This window comes from Nothobranchius furzeri, chromosome 5 (genome assembly GCF_043380555.1).
Source record: "Nothobranchius furzeri strain GRZ-AD chromosome 5, NfurGRZ-RIMD1, whole genome shotgun sequence".
NCBI lineage: Eukaryota > Metazoa > Chordata > Actinopteri > Cyprinodontiformes > Nothobranchiidae > Nothobranchius > Nothobranchius furzeri.
Window position 1 is genome coordinate 51217902 of NC_091745.1, and position 22942 is coordinate 51240843.

At 41.3% G+C, this 22942-nt stretch overlaps 1 protein-coding gene across 2 annotated transcripts in view; it reads right to left on the reverse strand.

Annotated features, from left to right (window-relative positions):
- zfpm2a (zinc finger protein, FOG family member 2a) overlaps positions 1-22942 on the reverse strand; it is a 206717-nt gene that overhangs the window by 135861 nt on the left and 47914 nt on the right. For both annotated transcript variants that reach the window (XM_054740524.2, XM_015949298.3), the window contains exons 2-3: positions 17088-17246; positions 5326-5427 (exon numbers count right to left, since the gene is read on the reverse strand). In XM_054740524.2, the coding sequence (XP_054596499.1) occupies positions 5326-5427; positions 17088-17246 (261 nt within the window). The remainder of the gene's footprint in view (positions 1-5325; positions 5428-17087; positions 17247-22942) is intronic.

Here is a 22942-nt window from a genome sequence, read left to right on the forward strand (position 1 = left end):
CACCAATCTAACGAGACAGAGCCTAGATTTGTATTCTGAACAGTTTAAACATGTTTCAAACGGAGACATGCGTGACGCGTCTAACATCCCAACCCGGTCTCACGGCATATCCCCACCTGCTCAACTATTATGGAAATAAAAAAAAGATGAATAACATAAACATTTTTTAGGTACAGACAGACTAACTTCTGGGTAAATTTTATACAAAGTGTTTTATTAATTATCTTCTGTTGAAATATAACTTTGACATACACAAAAAACGGGTATTGGTTGCTGGTCAAAGCAGCTAATGGCTGTTATGGGGTGGGCCCGAGTGCAAGTGGGTGGGCCCAGGCTCGGTAGGCCCACCCGAAACGCCGCAGTAGGGCTGATATGAATTAATAGAATAGAGTAAATGTTATTAGTCCCACAGTGGGGACATTCACTCATTACAGCAGCACACACACTTAGAGAAACAGATTACAGGTAAAACTAAGATTCCAGCCATGTTTGCTTTGATAACTTCAATCAATTCTCTTTTTTCTTGTCAGTGGCTCTTGTGTTCTTCCGTACAGAGTGGAAATAAATAAATGAAATGCAGAGCACAAAAAGTGACCTACCCAAAAACTACCTACTCGCCAAACAGAGTTTCAGTGAGGACTAGCTTATAACTCCCCCTCATTAGAGAGGTTAAGCATTTTTAGAAGCTTTGCTGAAAAGGGGCCACTTTTTACTCAAAATGAGGGTTTACGTATTGTAAAACAAAATACCCACAATAAGCATTTCAAACAGTATTTTTGGGGACAGCATTTTATATGAAATTAAATAAAATGTCATCTGCAATTTGCTCTTTAACAGTTTCTTTGTGTTTTAACACCTAAAAAGGTCTCTCCAAATTCCTGATGAGGCTGCAGCTCTTAATGGATGTTTCCTGAATGTTTTAGGCATTTATTCAAATGACATTACAAAAGTATTTTATCTTCAGAGGAGTTCAAAAGTTGTTAGTTAAATCTAGCAAGGCTTTGGTGAACAATCCATTGATATTATTGACTGAGCAGTCAACTTATTTATTTCACTGAAAAAGAATCTCTTTAGCAAACTGTTCACTTTCATTCAAACTGGCACTAATCACAATAGCAATTACTAACGAACCCTGGATTTCCCTGATTTTCATAAGAGGGTGTGGTTTACATGAGCAACCATTTAGATAAGGCTGAGTACAAGTTCATTAGCAGAGTTAGCTAGCTAACACACACCACACACAATTAGCCCAGAGGAGAGGGAGAGGCTGAGGCAGATTCCTATCACCGCCAGTCTCTGAAAACAAAGAGAATAGCTTGACACACTATCTCTCAAATCAGCAGCTGATTACGAAGCATCCGTGGCAAGAAATGAACACGAGACAGAAGATCAGCGTGGAGATTTGCTTAAGGACATACTTGTAGAAACAAGGGGAGATAGCGAGTGGAGCTGGCTGGGTGTTCCACATCAGAGACCCGGCACTCGGGTCTGAACAGAGAGGAGCCGGCTATCAGATTAATACTGAGTCATTCAGTAACGCTCCTCTGCTGTTCCACACAGAAAGACAATCAGAGAACAGGAGGCAACCAAGGACTGCACTTGACACAAGTTACTAAAGTGGAGATGAAATACAGGGAACAAAAAAAGTTCAATTACAGGATGTAGATTGTGGAGCCTTTTGTTGTTACTCAGCAAAAGGGAAATGGTATGGAGGTGCTTCAATAGAGTCACCAAAGCAGGTGGACATGTTCCGTGTCAGCCCAGCTCATTAAAAGGCTTCACTTTCTTTTTATGTAATGGACATTAACACAGCCTATTCAGATGCACACGCGCGGTGATTAAAAATTATCTGCTGGTGATCCTAATCACAGCTGCTTAAAGTTAAGCCAAAGAATAACAAAGAACTTTTGAAACGCCGAACTATCTGAACATTTACAAAGAGATTAAAGAGGAGACAGTCTCAAACTAAACAAATTTGCTTTTAATCAGTTTGAACAGCAAGTCACATAATTTCAAATGTCCCTATCTGATTGTCTGATTCCCTCTCCTTTATTCAAATTACAACATGCACATCTGACTTTTCCAACACAATGGGAAAAATTAAAAAGGGAAATGACCTTTCATGGAAGTGATGAGAGGGTGAATGGCATTATTATGCGGCAAGATTAATTTCTGCCCACTTTACGCTGGCCATTGACCAAACACAGAAGGGGCATGAATGCCTCGATTCATTGGGTGGTGTATCATACAGATGTCAAATAAAAAAGCTGGTGATTTTAACTCGATAATTCAGCAAAGAACACATCTTGCACACATTTAAAATCAAATAGAGTAATGCTCAGAAATGTTCCTATGCTAATCTTGGAATGCCATCTTAATGTTGGCATTTTAACAATTGTTTCTGATGTGATTAATGATTATACAACATACTGGTTTAAACAAACAGAAGTACAGTTTTAGAATAAAAGCGTATTTTCTTTTTGCTGCACAGAGTAAAATTATAGATAACGGTTTAGGTTTCAGCCACTTTAACAAGTGGCTCATCAGGTACTAGCAGGCGTTGCTTTTTTACCCTGATAAGACCAAGGACATGGCCCGACTTACAGATACTCATCTGTCATCGTAATAAGAAGTTGGTTTGAATGTTCAAGAACAATCTAATCCAATCTAACTCGAAATGGAAATTGCTGGAACACAAGTGTCGCTGTCCATGGTGTCCAGTTTTACATCACAATGGACCAAAAGCTCCTTTTCCAACAAGGACACATTCAAGCTCAACTGCAGTTTGTATCTGTCCACATGGATGAGACAAATGTTTTCAGCAGAAAACCTTTAAAGGTTGAATATATATATATATATATATATATATATATATATATATATATATATATATATATATATATATATTCTTTTTTTTAATACCTCCACGGGGCATTTAGAGCTGTGTTGAATGACGGTATATCTTGTAACAGCTGTATTAAAAAATAATCAAACATTTTGACAGACTTAACACCGGGGTTATGTTTACATCGACCAGCCAATAAAGGGCACCACTGCAGGTTGCCAAATACAGTAAACAATCCGATCGGCACAGCGAGGCTGGCACTGTGGAAAATGGCGGACTCGGCAAGTCAAGCAGTCAATTTAAGCTTGTCTTTTTAAAACCTGCCAAAGCTTTATGTTGTAAAACTGTTAAAATGAATAATTAAAAGCCTCAAATGTCTGACTTTCATGCTCATGATGAGTGTATGTAAGCCTTTGACTGCAAATGTAAAAGGATGTCTGTTGGTTTTGTGGTATTTTTCAGTCTGGAAAGTAGAACAGATTAGGACATACTGTGTTTATAGCGTGGAACCATTCGTTCTGTGGTTTTCACCATGAAGCTGACATCATGTCTGACATCACTTCCTTTGCAGCTCAGCTACTTTTACCAAATGCAAGAGATACTTTCCTTCAATCAAATTCCACTCTCCCATCTCCCTCACTACAGCCAGTCCAGCAGAGTCCTTAATTCTCATCCTAATGGCTGCAAGGACAGGAAAGCATAATTACAGTCACTCATTCATCTAGTCATAGTGCATTCATCCCTGCTTTTCAGAGCAGTGTTTTGGGCTCAGCATTTCCTCACCCAAAAGGACCTTTTTTTTCTTTATTTTTCTGCATGTGATGCCTTTTTTTGTCATGGCCCCCATAGTTCTGAGCTGACCCCCTCAGCCCTGTCTTCCGACTGATCACAGTGATGGTTTATTACTGTCGTCCCAGCACTCTTATCTTTAGCCTGCAATGCTCATTTCCTTCCCCAGATTTAAATGCAAATGTGAAATTTAATGATAAATGCATTATCTGATGAGTGTGATAACACTGATTCACTGTCAGTATAAAATACACACCCCAGGGGGCTTTGAGCTAGCGAGCGCAACTTGCCCAAAACCACTTTTTTTTCTCCAGTTCTATCTTTTCCCTTTCTCCGTCTCTCTCCTGCTATTTCTCACAAACTCGTATACCTGCATTAAATTCTTGAAGTCCTTTCATGCATTCAAAGGAATCACATTGTGTCTGTTCAGCTGTGTGCACGCAGGCTTTGCTGTGCAGAAATTGCAGAGTGACAACCATGTTCAGCGTATTATCCATCACTTTGATGAAGTTATTTACTGCTGTAAAGTCTTTAGGATGGCAACACTGGTTTAAGGGAATTTTTTACATGCGATTCAGTGTTTTGCTAAGGCATCACTTAATAAATACTAATAAATGCTCATTAGTTACATTCAGAGCTCGCAAAATGTCAAAGTACCACTAATTTAGCAAAACCATAGAAAATGCTGCAGTAGTAATGACTTCATAAAACGTAAACAGTTTTATAGAAATCTTGAAGCAAGCCAATGCAGTTGTTGCCAAATCTGTCAAGATTAACTTTGTAATATTTTAAGCTGAGACACGCTCTATCTCATCTATAAACTGCACATCAATTTTAAAAATAACCAAAAGAAGATCAAAGATGATCAAAAGAAATGTTAAAGCTGCAAACACTGGCTCAAAATGGTCACCATGGTAACCACCAGTGCTCATTAAATACATGATGGTGATCACACACCTGTGTCTCTCACTCCCCGACCACTGGAGGCCAACAAGAGTGTAGATTAAAAGTAAATCTCAGACCAACAAAAAACATAAATATTATTGAAAACATTCCTGAATTTTTGATGCTCTGTGTACGTTTTTACACACGTTTCTGGTGTTATTTGTTGGATATCTGTTAAGAGAAATAGGCCCTTTACTTTCTGTTTTCAGGGGATTAGCTGAATCTGAATTGTAGCTGCAGCCAGTGTGAACACTCTGCTTTCAGAAAGGATTTGACAGAAAATCAAAACTTCTGCAGAAGTAAAAAAGTAAAAGAATGCCCACAAGAACAATTTGCAAAGTTCCAATGTCGATGTGCAAGACTTCATCAAATGCCAGCTTGATAATCGGTGGAAAAATCTCTGCAAATCAAAAACATTTAAAATGTGAAGGAAAAATAAAAATAAAAGCCAGAAAATTCACATAAAGCTTTTTGGGAAGACTTACTGAATTATAAAGCTCTGAGTTTTCCCATCTGTTTTGCAAGAATTCCATTCTTGTCTACAAGGAAAATATTCGCAGTTTCTTGCTACTTCTCATATGTAGTTTGATCAGCTGCATGATTCTGTTTAGGCTGCTGGTGAGTAACAGACACACATCTCAACAGAATCACAAACACACTGGTAGTAATGCTGCCTATGCTTATGCACCTGTACCCTTAATGATCCTTGCGGTCCCTCTAGTAAAGTGATATAAAGCTTTTCTTACGTGGACCGTCCCACTCTTCAGGTCCCACAGCAGCATGCCGGTTCTTCTCACTTTGACCCTCCATCTCTGTCACTTCTGCTTCTCGGTTTGTGTCTTCCTCTCCTGCAAGGAAGGAGAATTTAATGTTCAGACACCTAATTTAATTATGCGCTGCATTAAGGACTGTGTTGACCTTCTAGTGGATGGTTTATATTGGACATTGGGAAGTCCTGTAACATTAGAACCATTGCGTGTTGTTGTGTGTGCGTAGCTCTGTATATGTGCATTTGCAGTGAGCTCACCAGACCCAGCTGCACACTTTTGTTTGAAAGGAGTACCCATGAGGCCCTGCAGGGACTGGAGGAAGCTCCATGAAACAGGAAGGAAAGCAATGTGTGGGAAAGAGGTGGCTATTTATTACGCTTTTGATCTATTGTGGAGTGAGTTAGAATGCCTGTTCAAGGATGTGGTGCTGATTTACAGTCTTGGGGCTCATGTAGACTGTGCGAAGGGATATTTGGGTATCTCTCTCCAGGATGTAAATGCTTAAAGGCTGAGTTAAACACAATCCACCTCTGCATGTGCGGCAGTAACACTTACAGCAAGGCTTGTTGAGCACACTTTGACGCACTTACTGTAAAATAAAATCTATTTTGCATTTCTACAGTAAGTACAGTTTGCTCTCAAAGTTTATGAGAACATAAATCAGTGCTTAGCAGATGCCCATAGTGTGGAGCTCTAAATAAATCCAATGTAGCTGACAGTGCATCTCCAAACTCAAGTGAGAAGGAAGAAAACCTGCTCAGGGTGTAAAGTGGTGGCTGTGGATCATTTCTGTCACTTTTGCCACCACATCTCTTTCATCCCTTTGATGTTTTAAACTCAATAGTAAATGGTCAAGGACAGGCCAGGATTACCACTGTGGATTATTACACTTTATACTTTCTTCGGGGGAAAATAGAAAGCATGTGTAGATTCATGTGCGTACATGTGAATAAATTAGATACATTGTTAGGATGCTACAGGGCATTGATTTTAAAGTAATAAATTATTACATTACAGCTATATTGTGCTACATTTAGCTTTAAATATGAAGCTAAAATACAAATAAATATAAATGTGTTTATTTCAACCAATTATTTACACACAGAATGAGACTCCTGGAGAATGATAGCAACCTACCAAAACAAATTCCTGGTGAAGGAACCCTCTATCTGTTACATCTCAGAGTGGGCTTGTTCGGGATGGGCCAGTTCTGCGCAGAATCGATCACCGGTTAGATTTGTGTCCGACTTAACGCCGACTTGCTCTGACGTCGTGCATACGTAGGCTACGATAACCTCGTGAGACCAAGGCGGCCGCAGATTTTGGAGCAAGGTGCTGCAGTTGCTCTCCACCGGCTGTAAAACCTAGGGCATGGCGGGAAACGCCTGGCGGGAAACGTCTGGCTCTCACCTGATCTAAGACCTGTTCGGTTCACATTTTGATCCAAACATCCGGTGGAAGAATGCAAAACGGTAGTTGGTCACATGTATTCTGTAAATCATGTAACACTGATGGTGACAACTATATAGGCCATAAAGAGAAATGTGTTTTGTGTTATTTTCTCACGTTTCCTATGAGCACACTAAACCTACAGCTGATAACCTTTACTTATTATTACAGTCATGTCTCCATATGCATTATATCATATCCATAAGCACGCGAGGATGTGTTTCAGCTGCTAACAGGCACCAGAATTAAAATGAATAATTAAACAATTATGAACTCTAGCCAACTCTAACGTGATATCTTCATCCGTCATCACCTGCGAGCTACACATGTAGGGACATCTGTTTGACTTAAACGCCGGCTTTGAGCCACTCCCCCTGCTGCGTCCGTCTGCTCTCGTCTGTTTTCCAGGTGAGGCGCAGCACAACTCGAACAAGCTCAGTGCCTTTGACAGTGGTGGGCAGTCAGGGCCAGCAAAGCCTTCTCTGCTGGCCTAAACTTACTCAAAAACGTAAATGTATTTTTTTTTCCTTTGGTAAATATTTTTTCAATAAAAATATGTTCACTGGTCAATTTTCTTTTTATCCTATTATACCCATTTGGTTGCGCTGCTTCTAGTGTTGAAATACCAAGGTTGGGTGTTATCCAATCAGATTTAAGCTAGCTTGTGTTTTCAGGCAGATTAAGTCTGCTCTAGGCCTTCAGACTCAATCGAGAAGCCCACTGTCCGCTGTAAGTGAACAGAGACGAGCCAGTTGCGATAGCCAATCAGCTCACGAGTCAGCTTGGCCCGGGCCAACTAGCTGGCCTCACGCAAAAGTTGACATGAACGCATCCTGTGATTGGATAAGCGGTAGTTTGAACTTTTCTAGCGGCATGAAGCAAAATATCAAAACTAAACACGGAGATAGGCAGCTATCGGTGTATTTTTGAACACATGATGGCTGAAAGAGGAGAAGGGACGGACTTGGTGGCAGATTTACTTGCCACACCATTTTCAAGACGGACCTTTCAAGAAAAAATGGATCTTGTGAGAACAGGTCGTCCGACTCCAATGCTAGCTGGCTTGTCCCAGCAGGGGAAAGGATTTGTTCGTCATTTTCAGGCAAGCAACTATGAACGGTACCCATGGCTAACAGCTTCAGAGAACCGCTGCAGGCTATTCTGCTGGGAATGCCTGTTGCTCGCATCAGATCGATTTGGTATTTGGAGTTTTACTGGATTTGCCAATTTAAGTTGTTTCACCAAGGCAGCAAAGAGACACCAAAGCACGGCTGGCCACTTACAAGCTACGGTGCTTTTAAAAACCTTTGGGGACACCCGAGTGGATCTGCAGCTCAGTGAACAGGCGCGCAAGGACACGGAGCTCCACAACGAAAAGGTGAAGAAAAATAGGGAGATATTGAAAAGGCTGATGGATTGTGTCATATTTTTGGGTAAACAAGAACTTTCATTTAGGGGACATGATGAAAACCCCCAGTCATTAAATAGAGGGAATTATGCGGAGCATATCTTTTCTTGCTGAACATGACGCCGACTTGCATTACCACCTGACCACCAACAGGGTCTTTACTGGGACATCAGGCAGAATACAAAATGACCTCATTTATGCTATTGCAGAAGTGATGGGAGGTGAGATCAAAATAGAGATCAGAAGAGCCCCTTTTGTCGCCGTCATGGTTGATGAAACCACAGACGTGGGTAACGTGGCACAGCTGGCACTCGTCCTGCGCTATGTGACAGCCACAGGTGTCAAGGATCGTTTTGTCAAATTTGTGGATGTAACTAGTGGCAGGCGAGCTGATGACCTTGCCGCGCTTATTTTCCGTATTCTTGAGGAATATGAATGCTGTTTGGACAAAGTAGTTGCACAGTGTTACGATGGTGCAGCGGTGATGGCATCTGGACTAAACGGGGTGCAGGCTAAAGTTAAGGAAAAGGCACCTATGGCCTTATTCATTCACTGTTATGCACATCGTCTTAATTTAGTGCTGACTCAAGGGGCCTCAAAGCTTAAAGAGTGCAAGGTCTTTTTTGCCAATCTGAATGGCCTCGCTGCGTTTTTCTCCAGATCCCCGAAGCGCACACAGTTGCTGGATGATGTGTGCAAACGGCGTCTTCCTCGTGTTGCGCCAACACGGTGGCAATATTCATCAAGACTGGTGAATGCAGTCTTTGAGAATCGAGTTGCTCTAAAGGAGTTGTTTGGTCACATATTGGACCATCACGACGAGTATGATGAGGACACCGTGCTTTCTGCAGATGGATTTAACGCACGGCTGGACGATTTTGAGTTTTGTTTTTTGCTCAACACATTCAATGGGCTTTTTGAGTATGCTGATGTGCTTTTTGGAATACTGCAGACCAAATCATTGGATGTGCAATTCTGCATGGCCAGGCTGAACGAGTTTTGTGACAAAGTTGAGCAAGAGAGGGGCAATTTCAGTGAGATATATGAAGAAGCAATGCGCGCCTCCGGTGGTCCAAGTGTGCGCAGAGGCCAACGCACGGCACAAGGTGATCTCCGTGCACATTACCAAAAACTCCACAACAGCATTCTGGACAGCATTCTTTCCCAGACAAGGAATCGATTTCAGGACCATGAAATGTTGATGTTTCTCTCCCTTCTTGACCCCCAGCACTTTCAGACATACAGAAAAAAATTCCCGACAGCAGCCTTCTCCAGCTTAACACAGAGCCATGGACCACTGTTTGATCTTCCCCGACAAAACAGAACTGACTGTAATGTATGCTATGGCTGATTTTGAAGGAAAAAGTCCCGCTGATCTACACGATTTTCTTCTCAGCAAAAACCTGAGTGAGAGTATGGGACAACTTTACGCACTGGCCTGTTTGGCTGTGACTATCCCGGTGTCCACTGCCTCTGTTGAGCGCTCATTCTCAGCATTAAAGCGCGTAAAAACGTACGCCAGAAACACGACCGGACAGACACGACTTTCAGCATTAGCCTCCATGTTCATAGAAAAGGCTCTACTCATGGACCTGAAGCGCACAGATAAACTGTATGACAGAGCCATTGAGGTTTTCCTGAGGAGAGAAAGAAGGATGGATTTTATTTTCAAATGAGCAGGAGAGAAGGAGATCCATGCTGGACATTTATGTTGGTGAGTCGAAACATTTTATTAGTATTTTTTTATGTTTTGTCATTTCATTTCGTTAATAATCAAGAAATGGTAACGAGATAAAATGGCTAAATGAAATTATTCTGTTTATGCAATTAATATTGTGTACAACGTGGTGTGCGCAGCTGCGCCCACATTGTTTCGCGGTGCCATTTTCTCCTAAACAAATGCAAATGTGTTTGCTTTACTTATTTATTTTATTGTCTCATCTCTTAAACCTGTCTTTCATTTTTGAGATTTGACAGTATCTGTGGTCCTAGCTTCCTACCCTCAATTGGGAATGCGAGTTTGATTTCAAAGGCTCCGGAAATTACATGTCTTGACCAGCCACTGGTGTGTGTGCGTGTGTGTGTGGGAGAGAGAGAGAGTGAAAGAGAGAGGTTTCTCCAGCTGTGATGTCATATTGATGGTATTTTAAGGTGTATTAATTTAGATTGGATTGAATAGGAAATCACTGAAGGCGCAGGGGTGGAATGCACCGCCCGCCACTGGCCTTTGATAATAGTGAGTAAAAATGTTTAAACAACTTATTGATGTGAAGGGAGAACCCAGACAAAAATGCTGTTGAATGGTTTCACACAACTTTTTCATCAAATGGTCTTTGTGAGGTGGTTTTATTTTCGTGGGTTACTTCTGTTTTCCAGCAGTCTGGGTTTGTGTGCTAGCTAAATATTTAGCTTAAAATCATCAATTTTGTACTTTGATGTCAACATTGAGATTCACAAACCCTCACCACTGGAGGGACTCCGGGGTAATATGTGGGAGATCTTTTCACCCTGCTTTCTATTTGTTGGGATGCTTCCCTTTGATGCCAGTTTAAATTTTCATCTTACCTTAAATTCTTAATCGTTTAGATGACCCACATATATTTTTAGATTATCTATTTAGATTATCATTCAACTTTACCAACAAAGGGACCCGTGGGATTAGGCAGATTCCCACACCAAGCTTTTATTGTTGTTTGGCTTCTTCTGCTTTACTGTAATGTGAAATTGAACATTAGCTAAGCATTATACTTAAAACTGTCATTTATTATAGGTCGAAACATTTAGAAGTAAATGTATGTATTTAGTATTTGAGTATTTGGATTTAAAGACATTTTAATTTCCCCTGATATATGTTTGGAAAAATTGACAAATATTTATTGCTTGCTGTCAGTGCGCCCCGGGGCAGCTGTGGCTACATCGTCGCTCATCATCACCAGCATGTGAATGTGTGTGTGAATGGGTGAATTACTGTGTTGTGAAGCGCCTTGGTGGGTTGTAGAAACCTAAGAAGGCGCTATCCAAGTACAAAACATTTACCATTTGCTAACTAGCAAAATGTATTAAATACGCTAAATGTGTTAAAATGCAGCTATATTTTTTTATGTTATTATAAATCTGGAGCTTTACAGATGTCTTGACATACGTCCATAAAAATCATACAATCTTACTTGTCAGATGCTGTACGATGCCGCTGACAACAGTATGTTTATTTATCAGACTGTCAGTTTAAAAATAAGAAACCTAGTTGGAGCTATCAGGCTTAATTTAAACTGCTACAGGACACAAACTCCTTCACTGTCCATTCTCAGTCGACTTAATCTCCAGATCAGGAGCACACACACTCTGCTTGTTTAGTTTTTTTTTTCCTGACATGGCTCACTTCAAAGAAGGTAGCAAATATTGCCAAAAGGATGTCGGCTTTCTTCCTCACACTAAAATAGAGATGGAAATTTTAAAAAAAGTGATACTAAAGGGAAGTCTTCAGAAATGTCCTACTTACAGTACATGAGGTCATTATGACCCAGTTTTTCTTATGCAAGTGTCTGCTTGTGCTAGCAATTTCCCCTCTGCTCCTCCCCCTCCCCGGTATGTTAACCAGGAGCCCATCCGACTGAATTCCCTCACTATTTTGTGTTGGGCCTGGAGAACCTCTTTAGCATACCAGGCTCGTATTATAACAAGGATAACAAAGGCGTGTATCAACAGTTCCTTCGAATGGAACAGAGTTTTTAAAGAAAAGCTAGCGAGATAACATTAAAGGCACTACCTTGATCTCAGGCGAACATGTTAAGCCCTGTAACGAAACATATTGGAAGTGTTTAATTACAGCCAGGGAAATGAAGCTAAAAGATGATTCCTTAATTAAGAAGTGATTAAGGATTTTCTGCCTTCTATCTAACGCAGTTTGCAGTGAATTTTAAACACAATCGCCCAGGCAACCTCACAGGGAACAATGTCACAGGGCTTTGATGAAGTTTCCTGCACAAATGTCATTAGAAGCTCTGCTGAGGAAGTGCAGCAGCGGCGCTCCTCTTGCTTATTTGGATAAAATCCTCAAAAAAGGAAAATGTGAAAATACATTAAAGAAAGAGAAATGTGAAGATTTTGATCCATCTGATGTGGAAGTAAATCAACTGAGGCACTTTCTCATTAACGCAACTTTGTTTGATCATTTGGGAAAAAAAAGACCTTTTGCAGTTTTATGAAAGAAAACAAGCTGCCAGTAAACAACAATGCGAACTACATTAATGTTTTCCATCTGGCTTAGGTTATTTTACTCGTGCAGTCAAATGGGCATGCTTAAGGTTGAGTGAGAGAGGCTACCCGAGGAGCTGAAGGGGAGGGACAGACCCAGGCAGCCTGCTGCGTTCAGGGTTGGCGGGCATGGAAGAGGAGCCAGTGAGCTGTTAAAATCAGCCTTATCGCTGCTCTATCAAAGGATGGCTGTCTCGCCAAATCACGGCTGCATGTAGAGCTCAACACATTCAGGTCAATAAGCTTGTAGGCGGTTTACACAAACAACTCCTCCAGCAAGGTAGCAGCAAAGTCATATCGGCTTTGTCTCAGCTAAGAAAACATCATTTACTTGTGTGTGACTTTAGGAAACTCAGAGCGCTCTAATCTTGACCACTGACTCGAAAGAGTCCACGTCTGAAAATGAGGTCCACATGTGTTTAGTAAAGGTATTGTCTTCTGTACTTCTAGAAGCAACAACATTCTAGATGATTCATGACCTGAACAAGCTGTCGCTATTCCCAACACTACTGGAGCTTGGGAATGATTTTCAGGATATTAGGTTGTTGCCGCCCTCTTCAGTGCTAGTCAGCTGATATTGCATATATGGTTGTTGATGCAGATTGTGCAGCAACAGATGAAGTCCATTTCAGAAAGCAACCTTTTTTCACTAAAGTCAAGCATAGCTGTAAAACTTCTATCCGAGAATTCGGTCTGGATCCCATGCAGACAGAGCACTCTAACAAAGGGAGGCCATTAGAGAAATGCCTCAGCACTGTCTCTTTAAATGCCAATAAATTCCCATCATTACAGAATCTGGCAGTTTTCCTCGCTGTCTGCAGCCCGGGTCTTTATCTTACTCAGCCTCAGTCTTTGAGCATGTAGATCTGGCCCAGTTAGATTGTCATACTTAACAAACATTAATGATTAATTTCCTCCACTGAGTCAAATGGGGCTAAAGGGATGACTCGATTCATCTTATCGCACCACAAATTAGCATTTCCCCATATTCTCCAGCATCAACTGTGCATAAAAAATCCACATTTACCATTCCGGGCACTGGCAGCTGAAGTGAGAGAACCAAGGAGATATTCTCTCTGTGTTGCTGGAGATTCAGATTACTTCTGTGTTATACAAAGACTAATTAATTCTGAGAATCCACTTTATGACTGACTGAAGCAAGTGAAATTCCTCACTTAGAGGATATTGAAGGGTCAAGGTGGGCTATTTAATTTGCTGTGTTAAGTCATGCAGCTCTTGCTTTCACCAATCACTCATTTTGCTGTGATTAAATGGTTTTGTCACAATGTAATTTCTGTAAATCATAGAGGAAAGAACACAAAGGTGCAAATGTTGACATTCAGCTGTTCTTGAAATATCTTGACTCATAAAAAACAACAATATCAAGCTGTTTGAGCCAAAAAATGTATAATTTATTACAACTTCCCCAAATATTTCTTTTTTACACATTGAGGCTATGAGACACATGAACTGAAATGTAAATTTACCATCAGAGCAAAGAAAGGAAGTCATTTGTCATCAGACAAGACTTGGAACGCTAAAAGGGAACAGCTTGTGGCAACACCCTGTGCTGAACTTCTCATATAGCCAACAATAAACCAGGGGGTGAAACAGCAAGGTGAAATTTCACAATTACAGTAAAAACAAGAAGGTGCTGCTAAAAAGGCATCTTTCCTCCCATAATGGATCCAGGTGTGTCAGTAGAGAATAAATCTTTGCTCTGGATTCAGTGTTCTGTATGTTTTTCATATAAGAAAGGTCTATAAATGTGAAATTGAGAGGAGGTTATTTGAGGTAAAAATCTTGTTGACACAGGAGGAGGAAGGTTATTATTTTAGATGTCCTTTTTTTCTTCATGAACTTTAAAAATGAAGACAAGCCTCTTTTATAACAGGTTTACACTCTCCGCAAGGTGTTGAGGTTTATTTCACAAGTTAATTGTAAGTCAGATACTTTTGAGGCCTTTTCTTTGTTTCTGTATGAAACGTAAATGCTTATTTTACCGATTGTAGGTAGCTTTCTGAATCATATCTGTTGGGAGAAATTATGTTTATCCCACGGAAATGACAGGCTAACGGCTAGTCTGAGCACAGCCAAAATCAACATTCATCATTTCCATGTTAAATCTTTTCCCATCTTCGATATTTGAATGTAGATTATTTAAATGCTTGTGCACAGCCCTTTTCACCTGTGCCAGTTTTACATGACACAATTATTTGTGAAGGTTTTATGATATTTTTACAGGGTGCACCAGATGTGATACAGCTAGCTGCTGTTAGTCGTATTAGCTTAAAGTTCTTAATTAAGTGGTAAACAAAAAGTCTAATCTTTTATAAAATATATATTTGCTACGAATAAATATGCATTTCCGTGGTTTGTATAGAGTAGTAAACGGAGTCTTCCAAGTAAAAAATGTCTGCTAAAAACAAATTTGTGATAAATTATTCTGGAAATTTTAAACATATTCAAATGAAATAATAAATAAATTATTATCTTGTTTGGACTCCCAAAACAAACAACTAGAAATTAGGATTTTATTGTATAACTAAATAAAAGCAGTTAAACTGAGAGGGGAACGGCACATTTAACTAACCAAGTTATGAACTCAACCACTGGCAGACATTAAGGTTCCTCGTCTGAGACCAAAATGGGACGCCAAGGTGCTCCACGCACTTATCTGGGGAGTCCCTTTTCTGCAAGGGTAAGGCAAATGGCTGAGTCTTTGGTGGCATTCAACTTCTTGACCTTTGCGCCTCTAAGCGGCTTTGCTACTTCACCGCTCTCTGATCAAAGTTAATAAGTGCTTCATATGTTAATGAAAATTGGTACTCCTCATTGTGTTCCTACAGCTTTTTAATACCTATTATAGACTGAAACTTTTAATGGAGGTTTTAGGTCCCTTTGACAAGCCCATTTCAGCAAGTGACTACACAGATACAAGGCTAAGCTAAGACCGGAGAGCCACTGCTCAGTGGAAGAACCTCACACGGGAGACCTTATTCTCCGGGAAGCAGCAGAAGATAAAGGCCATGGGATGAGTGGCTGCCTTAAAACCCACGTTCAAGTCTGCACAGGGCTAATTACAGCATGCCATCACATTTGAGAGGGTTTTGTTAATCAAGGGGCTCTCTTTTTTCGCCTATAGTCGAGGAATAACACACTTAAACCATTTAATGCCACCAGGATTGCATCCTGTTTAATTCAAAGCTATTTCACATAAGTGGGGTAAATTTAAGCCACTATGACATTAGTTTTAAACAGATCTAAATGAGAAAGGGATCATGGGGGAAATGGCTACACCTGAAGATTGCAGTAAATTCGTCACATGGAAGAATGAATAGTGGATGGTACATCATTTGGGTCTTAGAAGGCAATGGAGGACTTAGCTACTGTAGGCTTAGATAGCAAAGTAGTACAAAAAATCTGACTGCTAAGGCTCGTGTCTGACAAGGAACAGATTACCATTGCCTATGGAAAGTAGGATTTGACATTTGGGATTGTTACGTTGTGTTGATTTTATTCATAAACACGGAACAAAGATTTGAGTTCCAGTCTCCGGTGGTTTTATCCAAAACAAAGGGAGTATCACATGACAAGGTCTTTGAAGATTTTCAGAAGTTTTCTACTTTCTCTCTTACTTTAACCACCGTTATGCACTGCGGCATCTTTTTCGTAGCTACTGGCTTAATTGAGCACCACGTGTTGTACTTTGAAGTTTTAGCCACCAAGACGTCGGCAGTAATTGCAATTTCTAAACAATTGTGCCGTTCAACTTTTACCGGAGAACAAAAGGAAAGCATCATTGATACGATTGCCAGGGCAAAGCCTATACCTGAAACATGAAATTTTTATTTGCTCTTGAATAATGCAATCCCACGAGGCACGTCAGTTTAGGGGTGTGGAGAAGTCATTCTAAACAAATTTCCCTTTGGGAAAGGAGGAAGAAAAGGCAGACATTCAAAGCACTGGTACTTCATTAAAAAGTGAGATTATAAGGAATCCGTGTGCCAATAAGAGCGGGGGGCACCTGGGGTAGCAAAAACAACACGACCGGAGGGGAGGAAGAGGGGATGGAGGCGTGTGTCGGGGTGGCGGGGGGGTCTGTCATCTTCACACTGTAACCTGAAGGAGACCACAAATTAGCTCCTGTGATGGCAAGGTGTGACTGAACTGAAACAAACATACAAAGAGGAAATCTAATTGAACTGAGTTCAAAGAGGACTGGAACACATTTGACTGGAACACATTTGATGAAGTGAAGGTTCTTTATAGTTCTGGACCTCCAAGCAGCAGCGAGTGCTGTTGGGCTTCTGCAACGGCTCACAGGGGAGAGCTGCTTTCTCTAGAGTATCGGTGTAGCGCAGCATAGCTTCAGAGTGCTATCACAGAGAAATCTACCTCTCAGATCAAACCAGTGCTCTTGGATGAGATCAAATATCAAAATGAGAAGCTTCATCTCAAGGAGAAATCCTCAGAGGCATCCGAGTTCTGCCAAATTTTATCTGAGCTCATTGGCAGGAGTTTTGTTTTTGGTTAACATTATTTTCTTATTTTAGGCACCTGTTTGGATTGAAATCTCATGGCAGGTGTTAGAAATGCAACTCAAGTGTGATTTTCAAGCCCTCACCTTTGTTGCAGAAGTACTCCATGTCTTCACAGCTCATGTTCTCAGTCTCAAACTCGGCTGTGAAGTTCTCCTCCACTGAGAACTCATCCTTGGCCAAGAGCTCATTCTCCTCAGAGACACACTCCTCCTCCTCATCCTCCAGGCCATCTTCCAGAGGACCTGAGGGGAACACACACACACACACACACACACACACACACACACACACACACACACACACACACACACACACGAGAAATGTTCAGTAATTTCATCACATCCTTCAGGCTTCCAAGAATAAAAAGCCCTTTTTCGAAACCGCCGATCCAGATGCAATTCAGACATTCAGCATCGACGCAGGAAATAATCTAATAAATACAATTTTACAACTGTTTTTTCACAAAGTATTTCTGCTGCAGCTGAAGCAGAAGCCCTTTGTGACTGTGTGTTTCTGAAAACCCAGGTTGACATGCAGCCAAGGTGATAGTTGATGTTAATCCCGTTACCTGCTAAACAAAACCTCGCACAGATGAAGGGGGGGTGGATAAAAAACGGATCTTTACTAGACTTCTCACAGGCATCGGCAGGGGAGAAGGAAAGAAAATGCTTTTATTAATTTGTTAGCCTTATCACAAGGTACAATGTTGATTTTCCATTTACATTCCATGCCTCCAGGTAATACACCAGTGCAATCTTAAAGGAGACACTTTTCTGTGTGATTAATTTCCCCCCCCTCTGTGCAATATTATTTCTTTAAATCTAAATGATTTCAGAGTTTTGCTTGTAGCTGTACATCTCGTTTGGTATTTGCATATTGCCATTTTTTTTGCTTCAATCAAGGCTGCTGATGGAATTACTGTACTGCTACCTGAATTGTATTAGTTGTGAAAAACATTCACCCGGCATTTGAATGTTATTAAGATAATGTGCATCTTACACACCTTTCTGTTTCACCCCAGTGTGTCTTGTTGTGAATTACTACAGTTGCAGAGGTTGGTTTATCACAAATAAACAGCAGAAAAGCAGGAATTTAGAAACATTTTTCTACAACAAATCTTTGCTTTTATGTAGAATTTAGAGCTGATAATCATGTAAAATGTTGCTTTATTTAGAAAAACTGTGTCAGTTTGATTCTGTCACACATCAGCTGAGCAGCAGCTTCTCGTTTATCCTGCAGCTCAGACAGAGCGCGCTTACAGCCTCTGGTTTCAGCATGTTTGTTCTGCTGCAGCAGGAGTGAAGCTCTCAGCTTTAATAAAGCAATAATTTCAGCACAGAAATTGGAGGGGGGGGGGGGCTGGTTCACCTCTCCTGTTTCTCTTTCTTCTTACACCAAGCCTCATAAAAGACCCCCCCTGATGTCCACAAACGGCCTGCTCTTTTCATTAGTCTTATAAATGACTCCTTTGTGGAACCCAACATCTGCAGGAGCCCTGGACATGAAAAGAATTAGCGCCCAGATCTCTAATAGACGCTGCAGAGGCCCGAGTGCTGCTTTTAAATTAGGATACAGTTTCACGATCTTATCTGATGCCTTCTGCTGATTTGCAGAGGAGTGAAGTGAGGCGTGAAGCGACTCGATGAGTCTACTATCGCTCAGGATGATACAGAGAGATAAATATCGCAGTATGGGGGGGGGGGGGGGGGGGGGGGCATGACTGGCGTTAAAAGCTTCTGCCAAGGCAAATGAAGACAGTGTGAAAGAAATACATTTCTATACACACTGTCTGTACACATTCCATTACACAGCTGAATGAGAACCGTGTGTACAACTAAATGAGTCTCCCTCTGTTGGCGGCACATACAGCGGCACTATTGCTGTGAGGAAAATAGACTTACAGTGTTGTGCGATAATAAGGGTAAAGGGAGATTAAAGATAAACTTCATGGTCAATAAGACACAAAGATTAGGTGGATAAGATGAGATAGAATTGAGGTTTAATGGACTCAGAATAAGGGCATCTCACTTCCCCACTCTAGCAGATAGTAACTAAATGGAGCTTTTTCAGACTGACGGAGATACTGGAGGCCTTCCTGAAGACGGAGAAATGAAGTATTCCACCTAGAGACATTTAAGGGGGCCTGTTGGCCACTTCTTGAGGGCCACGTAGTTTGCTAAAGTTCGCTCGCATCCTCACATGTTTAGTTCATTATACAGTATTCATTGCATGGAGAGACCTGAAATTATTTCAGAGACAGCAATGATAAGAATAATGACTTTCTAAACGACTAGCACCACACTCCTAACTCATTTTCTGATAGTGGCGTTCCTGCTATATTTAGTTGTGTACTGTTTAAAATCCTGTCACATTCACTGTGTGACCCACGCTCTGCTGACAAACTGGGCCAGAGGAACATCTGCTGCCTCTGCCTCTTATCGAGCCTCCTCGGGAGTTTAGATGGCCAACGACACCACAGAGAGAGCATGTGTGTTTCACTTCATCACAGAGAACCACACACACACACACACACACACACACACACACACACACACACGCACTCAAGACTCGTAGCAGATTTGATCAAATTCCTCAGATCTGCTTTAAAACATTTTAAACAATCAAAAGACTGATTGTGAGTCATCCTGTTTAAAGGTTTAAATGAACTAACACACACTAAATGTTGGAGATAAATTTATTTTATTATTTACTTTCACTAAAATTCTCTTTCTGTTATGCGTACAAATGCTGTTGTTTTTACTAATGCAGATTTTAACGTCTGTGAATAGTCACAGCAGTGCAGTGAGACACAGACTTGTTTATGTGCACTGCAGTGTTTATTACAGGTTTTAACCAAAAACCATCCGCTTTTTTTACCCTTTTTTTTAATTATCATTTCAGCTGAATCCCAGCAGTTTAGCACATATTTGATCATGCAAGTGAAAAATCTTAAATGAAAAAAAATCTATTTTGTTTGTTCAAGTTTGGCTGTTTTCATGTGTTTTTTTGTTTTGTTTGTTTGTTTGTTTGTTTTAAATCAGTTTTTATGTCTTATTTGTTTAAGCGCGCAGACCTCTGGGCAGCATTGACTGGTGGTTTGAAGGTGTGCTTTAAATAAATAAATGAAATAAATGAAATTAAAATAAAATACTTTAACTCATGAACTAAACTCTGGAGGGAACATTTTTAGATTTTAACGCTTTTACTAGCAGGTCAGCACTTTGTAAGGCACTTGTGTTTTACTAAACTCTTACTAAAGGATGCACATTTAAAACAACTATGAACACTAAACTGAAAGGTTTACAAGCTATGGGGATTTTTGAATAAAAAACTGATAAACATTGTTTACCTCAAATGATCAAAACTTGATCATTCATACTATCATTTTTACATTTCATTGCATTATATGTTACCATTATTTCCTCAAATAACTAAAATATGAAAATGAAGGACCATTTAAGAGTCTGTTTGGTGCTTGGAACTTATCTGAGAATGTTGTGGATTTTGGGAGGGAATGGTAAATGGTAAATGGCCTGTATTTGATATAGCGCCTTCTAGAGTTCCTGGAACCCCCCAAGGCACTTTACAACACAATCAGTCATTCACCCATTCACACACACATTCACACACTGGTGGTGATGAGCTACGATGTAGCCACAGCTGCCCTGGGGCGCACTGACAGAGGCGAGGCTGCCGAGCACAGGCGCCACCGGTCCCTCCGACCACCACCAGCAGGCAAGGTGGGTTAAGTGTCTTGCCCAAGGACACAACGACAGCGACAGACTGAGCGGGGCTCGAACCGGCAACCTTCCGATTACAGGGCGAGCACTTAACTCCTGTGCCACCGTCACCCTAAATGTGACTAAATGTGAAAAAATGAGGGTACATTGTTTGCAATTACATGATGTCTCGACATGATACAGGACTGCACAAAATGTGTTAAAGATCAGTGTGTGAAATGTAATTTTCATAAAGGACTGTAACAATGATTAGCCTTATATTTTTAAGTGCTGTTTAAAGCTTTTCTTTTTTCTTCTTCTTCTTCGAGGGAAACTGATCACTGATCACATTCAGGTGCAAACAGAGAAACTAGGAAAACGTGGGTTTGACAATACAGAGTTTTATAATTAACTTGTTTGACAAATACTCCTCATGCAGATCAACAGCTGATGCAGTTTGACATTTTTCAGGGACCTGCACAATTTCTGGACATCCTCTCAATCCCTCACAGCCCACCTTCATCAGACTCTTCCTCTTTCAGGTCCCAGCCCTGTTCAAACAGTGGTGCAGCAGCAGGCAGTGCTAATAGAGACATAGCTAGCTGAATGCAGGCTGATCACAGCGGCTCTTTTGTCCGTGGCATGGTCTCTGTCTGATAGGGAACGGCCATGCGAGCAGAGCTCCAGAGAGGGATATGGTAATGCCCCAGCTGAGTCTATAAAATGGGGGTGATACTCTAAGACCACATGATGGACAGAGGATAAATGAGTCACAGAGGATGGGGAGCAGGGACGAGAGGACACAGGTGGAGGGAAGAAACCAGATCTTTCAGAAAAATATTCTTTCTTTAGTGAAAAAAAAAACTGGAAAAAAACTGCAAACCTTTCATCCAAAACTCACACTTAAAAAAAGACGAGCATTATCAAAATATGGGCAACATCTGTATGAGTGACTTCTACTTTCATGGCATGCTTTTTCAACTGCCTGCAATGTGGGGAGCTTGTGGCCAGGCTGTGATAGCGGTACCTCACATTATCAGCAGGCTCCACAGTGTGATGTGTGGATCACAAACCCAGCCTCCTCCATAGCTCTCTAATTAGGTGTGAGGTAATTGAATCTAAAAGAACAAAGCAGCAGATCTCTATAAGCATGGAAATCATTTTTTGCACCCACCTATACCGTATTTCATCCAAAAGGTCCATTGAAAATGTGTCCAAGCTGGTCTGGGGATAAAACGTAGCACCTGAGACTAAACATGAATGCACAATGCGGCCCCTAAAAAATCCGAGAGGGCCACACAGCCCAGCTTGTGGCAGCTCTGCTGATACCGGGACGAACTCGCATACCTGTGACGGTGGCACAGGAGTTAAGTGCTCGCCTCGTAATCGGAAGGTTGCAAGTTCGAGCAGAGCTCAGTGTGTTCTTGAGCAAGACACTTAACCCCCCTTGCCTGCTGGTGGTGGTCGGAGGGACCGGTGGCGCCAGCGCTCGGCAGCCTTGCCTCTGTCAGTGCACCCCAGGGCAGCTTTGGCGTCAATGTAGCTCATCCCCACCAGCGTGTGAATGTGTGTGTGAATGGATGAATGATTAATTGATAAGTGATAAATGACCCGCACTTGTATGGCGCCTCTCAGAGTAAGGACTCCAAAGCGCTTTACACTACAGTGTATCATTCATCCATTCACACACACATTCACACACTGATGGTGATGAGCTACAACATAGCCACAGCTGCCCTGGGGCGCACTGACAGAGGCGAGGCTGCCGAGCAATGGCGCCACCGGTCCCTCCGACCACCACCAGCAGGCAAGGTGGGTTAAGTGTCTTGCCCAAGGAAACAACAGCAGAATTCTCTGTCCGGAGCCGGGATCGAACCTGCAAACTTCCGATTACTGGACAACCCGCTCAACCTGTTGAGCTACTGCTGCCCCTAATTGCGCTATAAAGTATCTTGGGGGGTTCCTGGACTCTAAAAGGTGCTATATCAAATATAGGCCATTTACCATTTACCTGGAAAAACACATACAAACTTTTTGCACGGATGAATAGGGAGGAAAATGAGAAATTATTATATCTTCCAAGATAGTTTGAAGAGAATGATGATGAGCAGGAGAATGTGTGGACTAGGGGCCATCCTTTCTGCTCATCTCTAATGACCTTTGGGAAGCAGAGGGCTCCCTCAGCCTTGAAGGAGACTTAGCATATATGTTACAGGGCT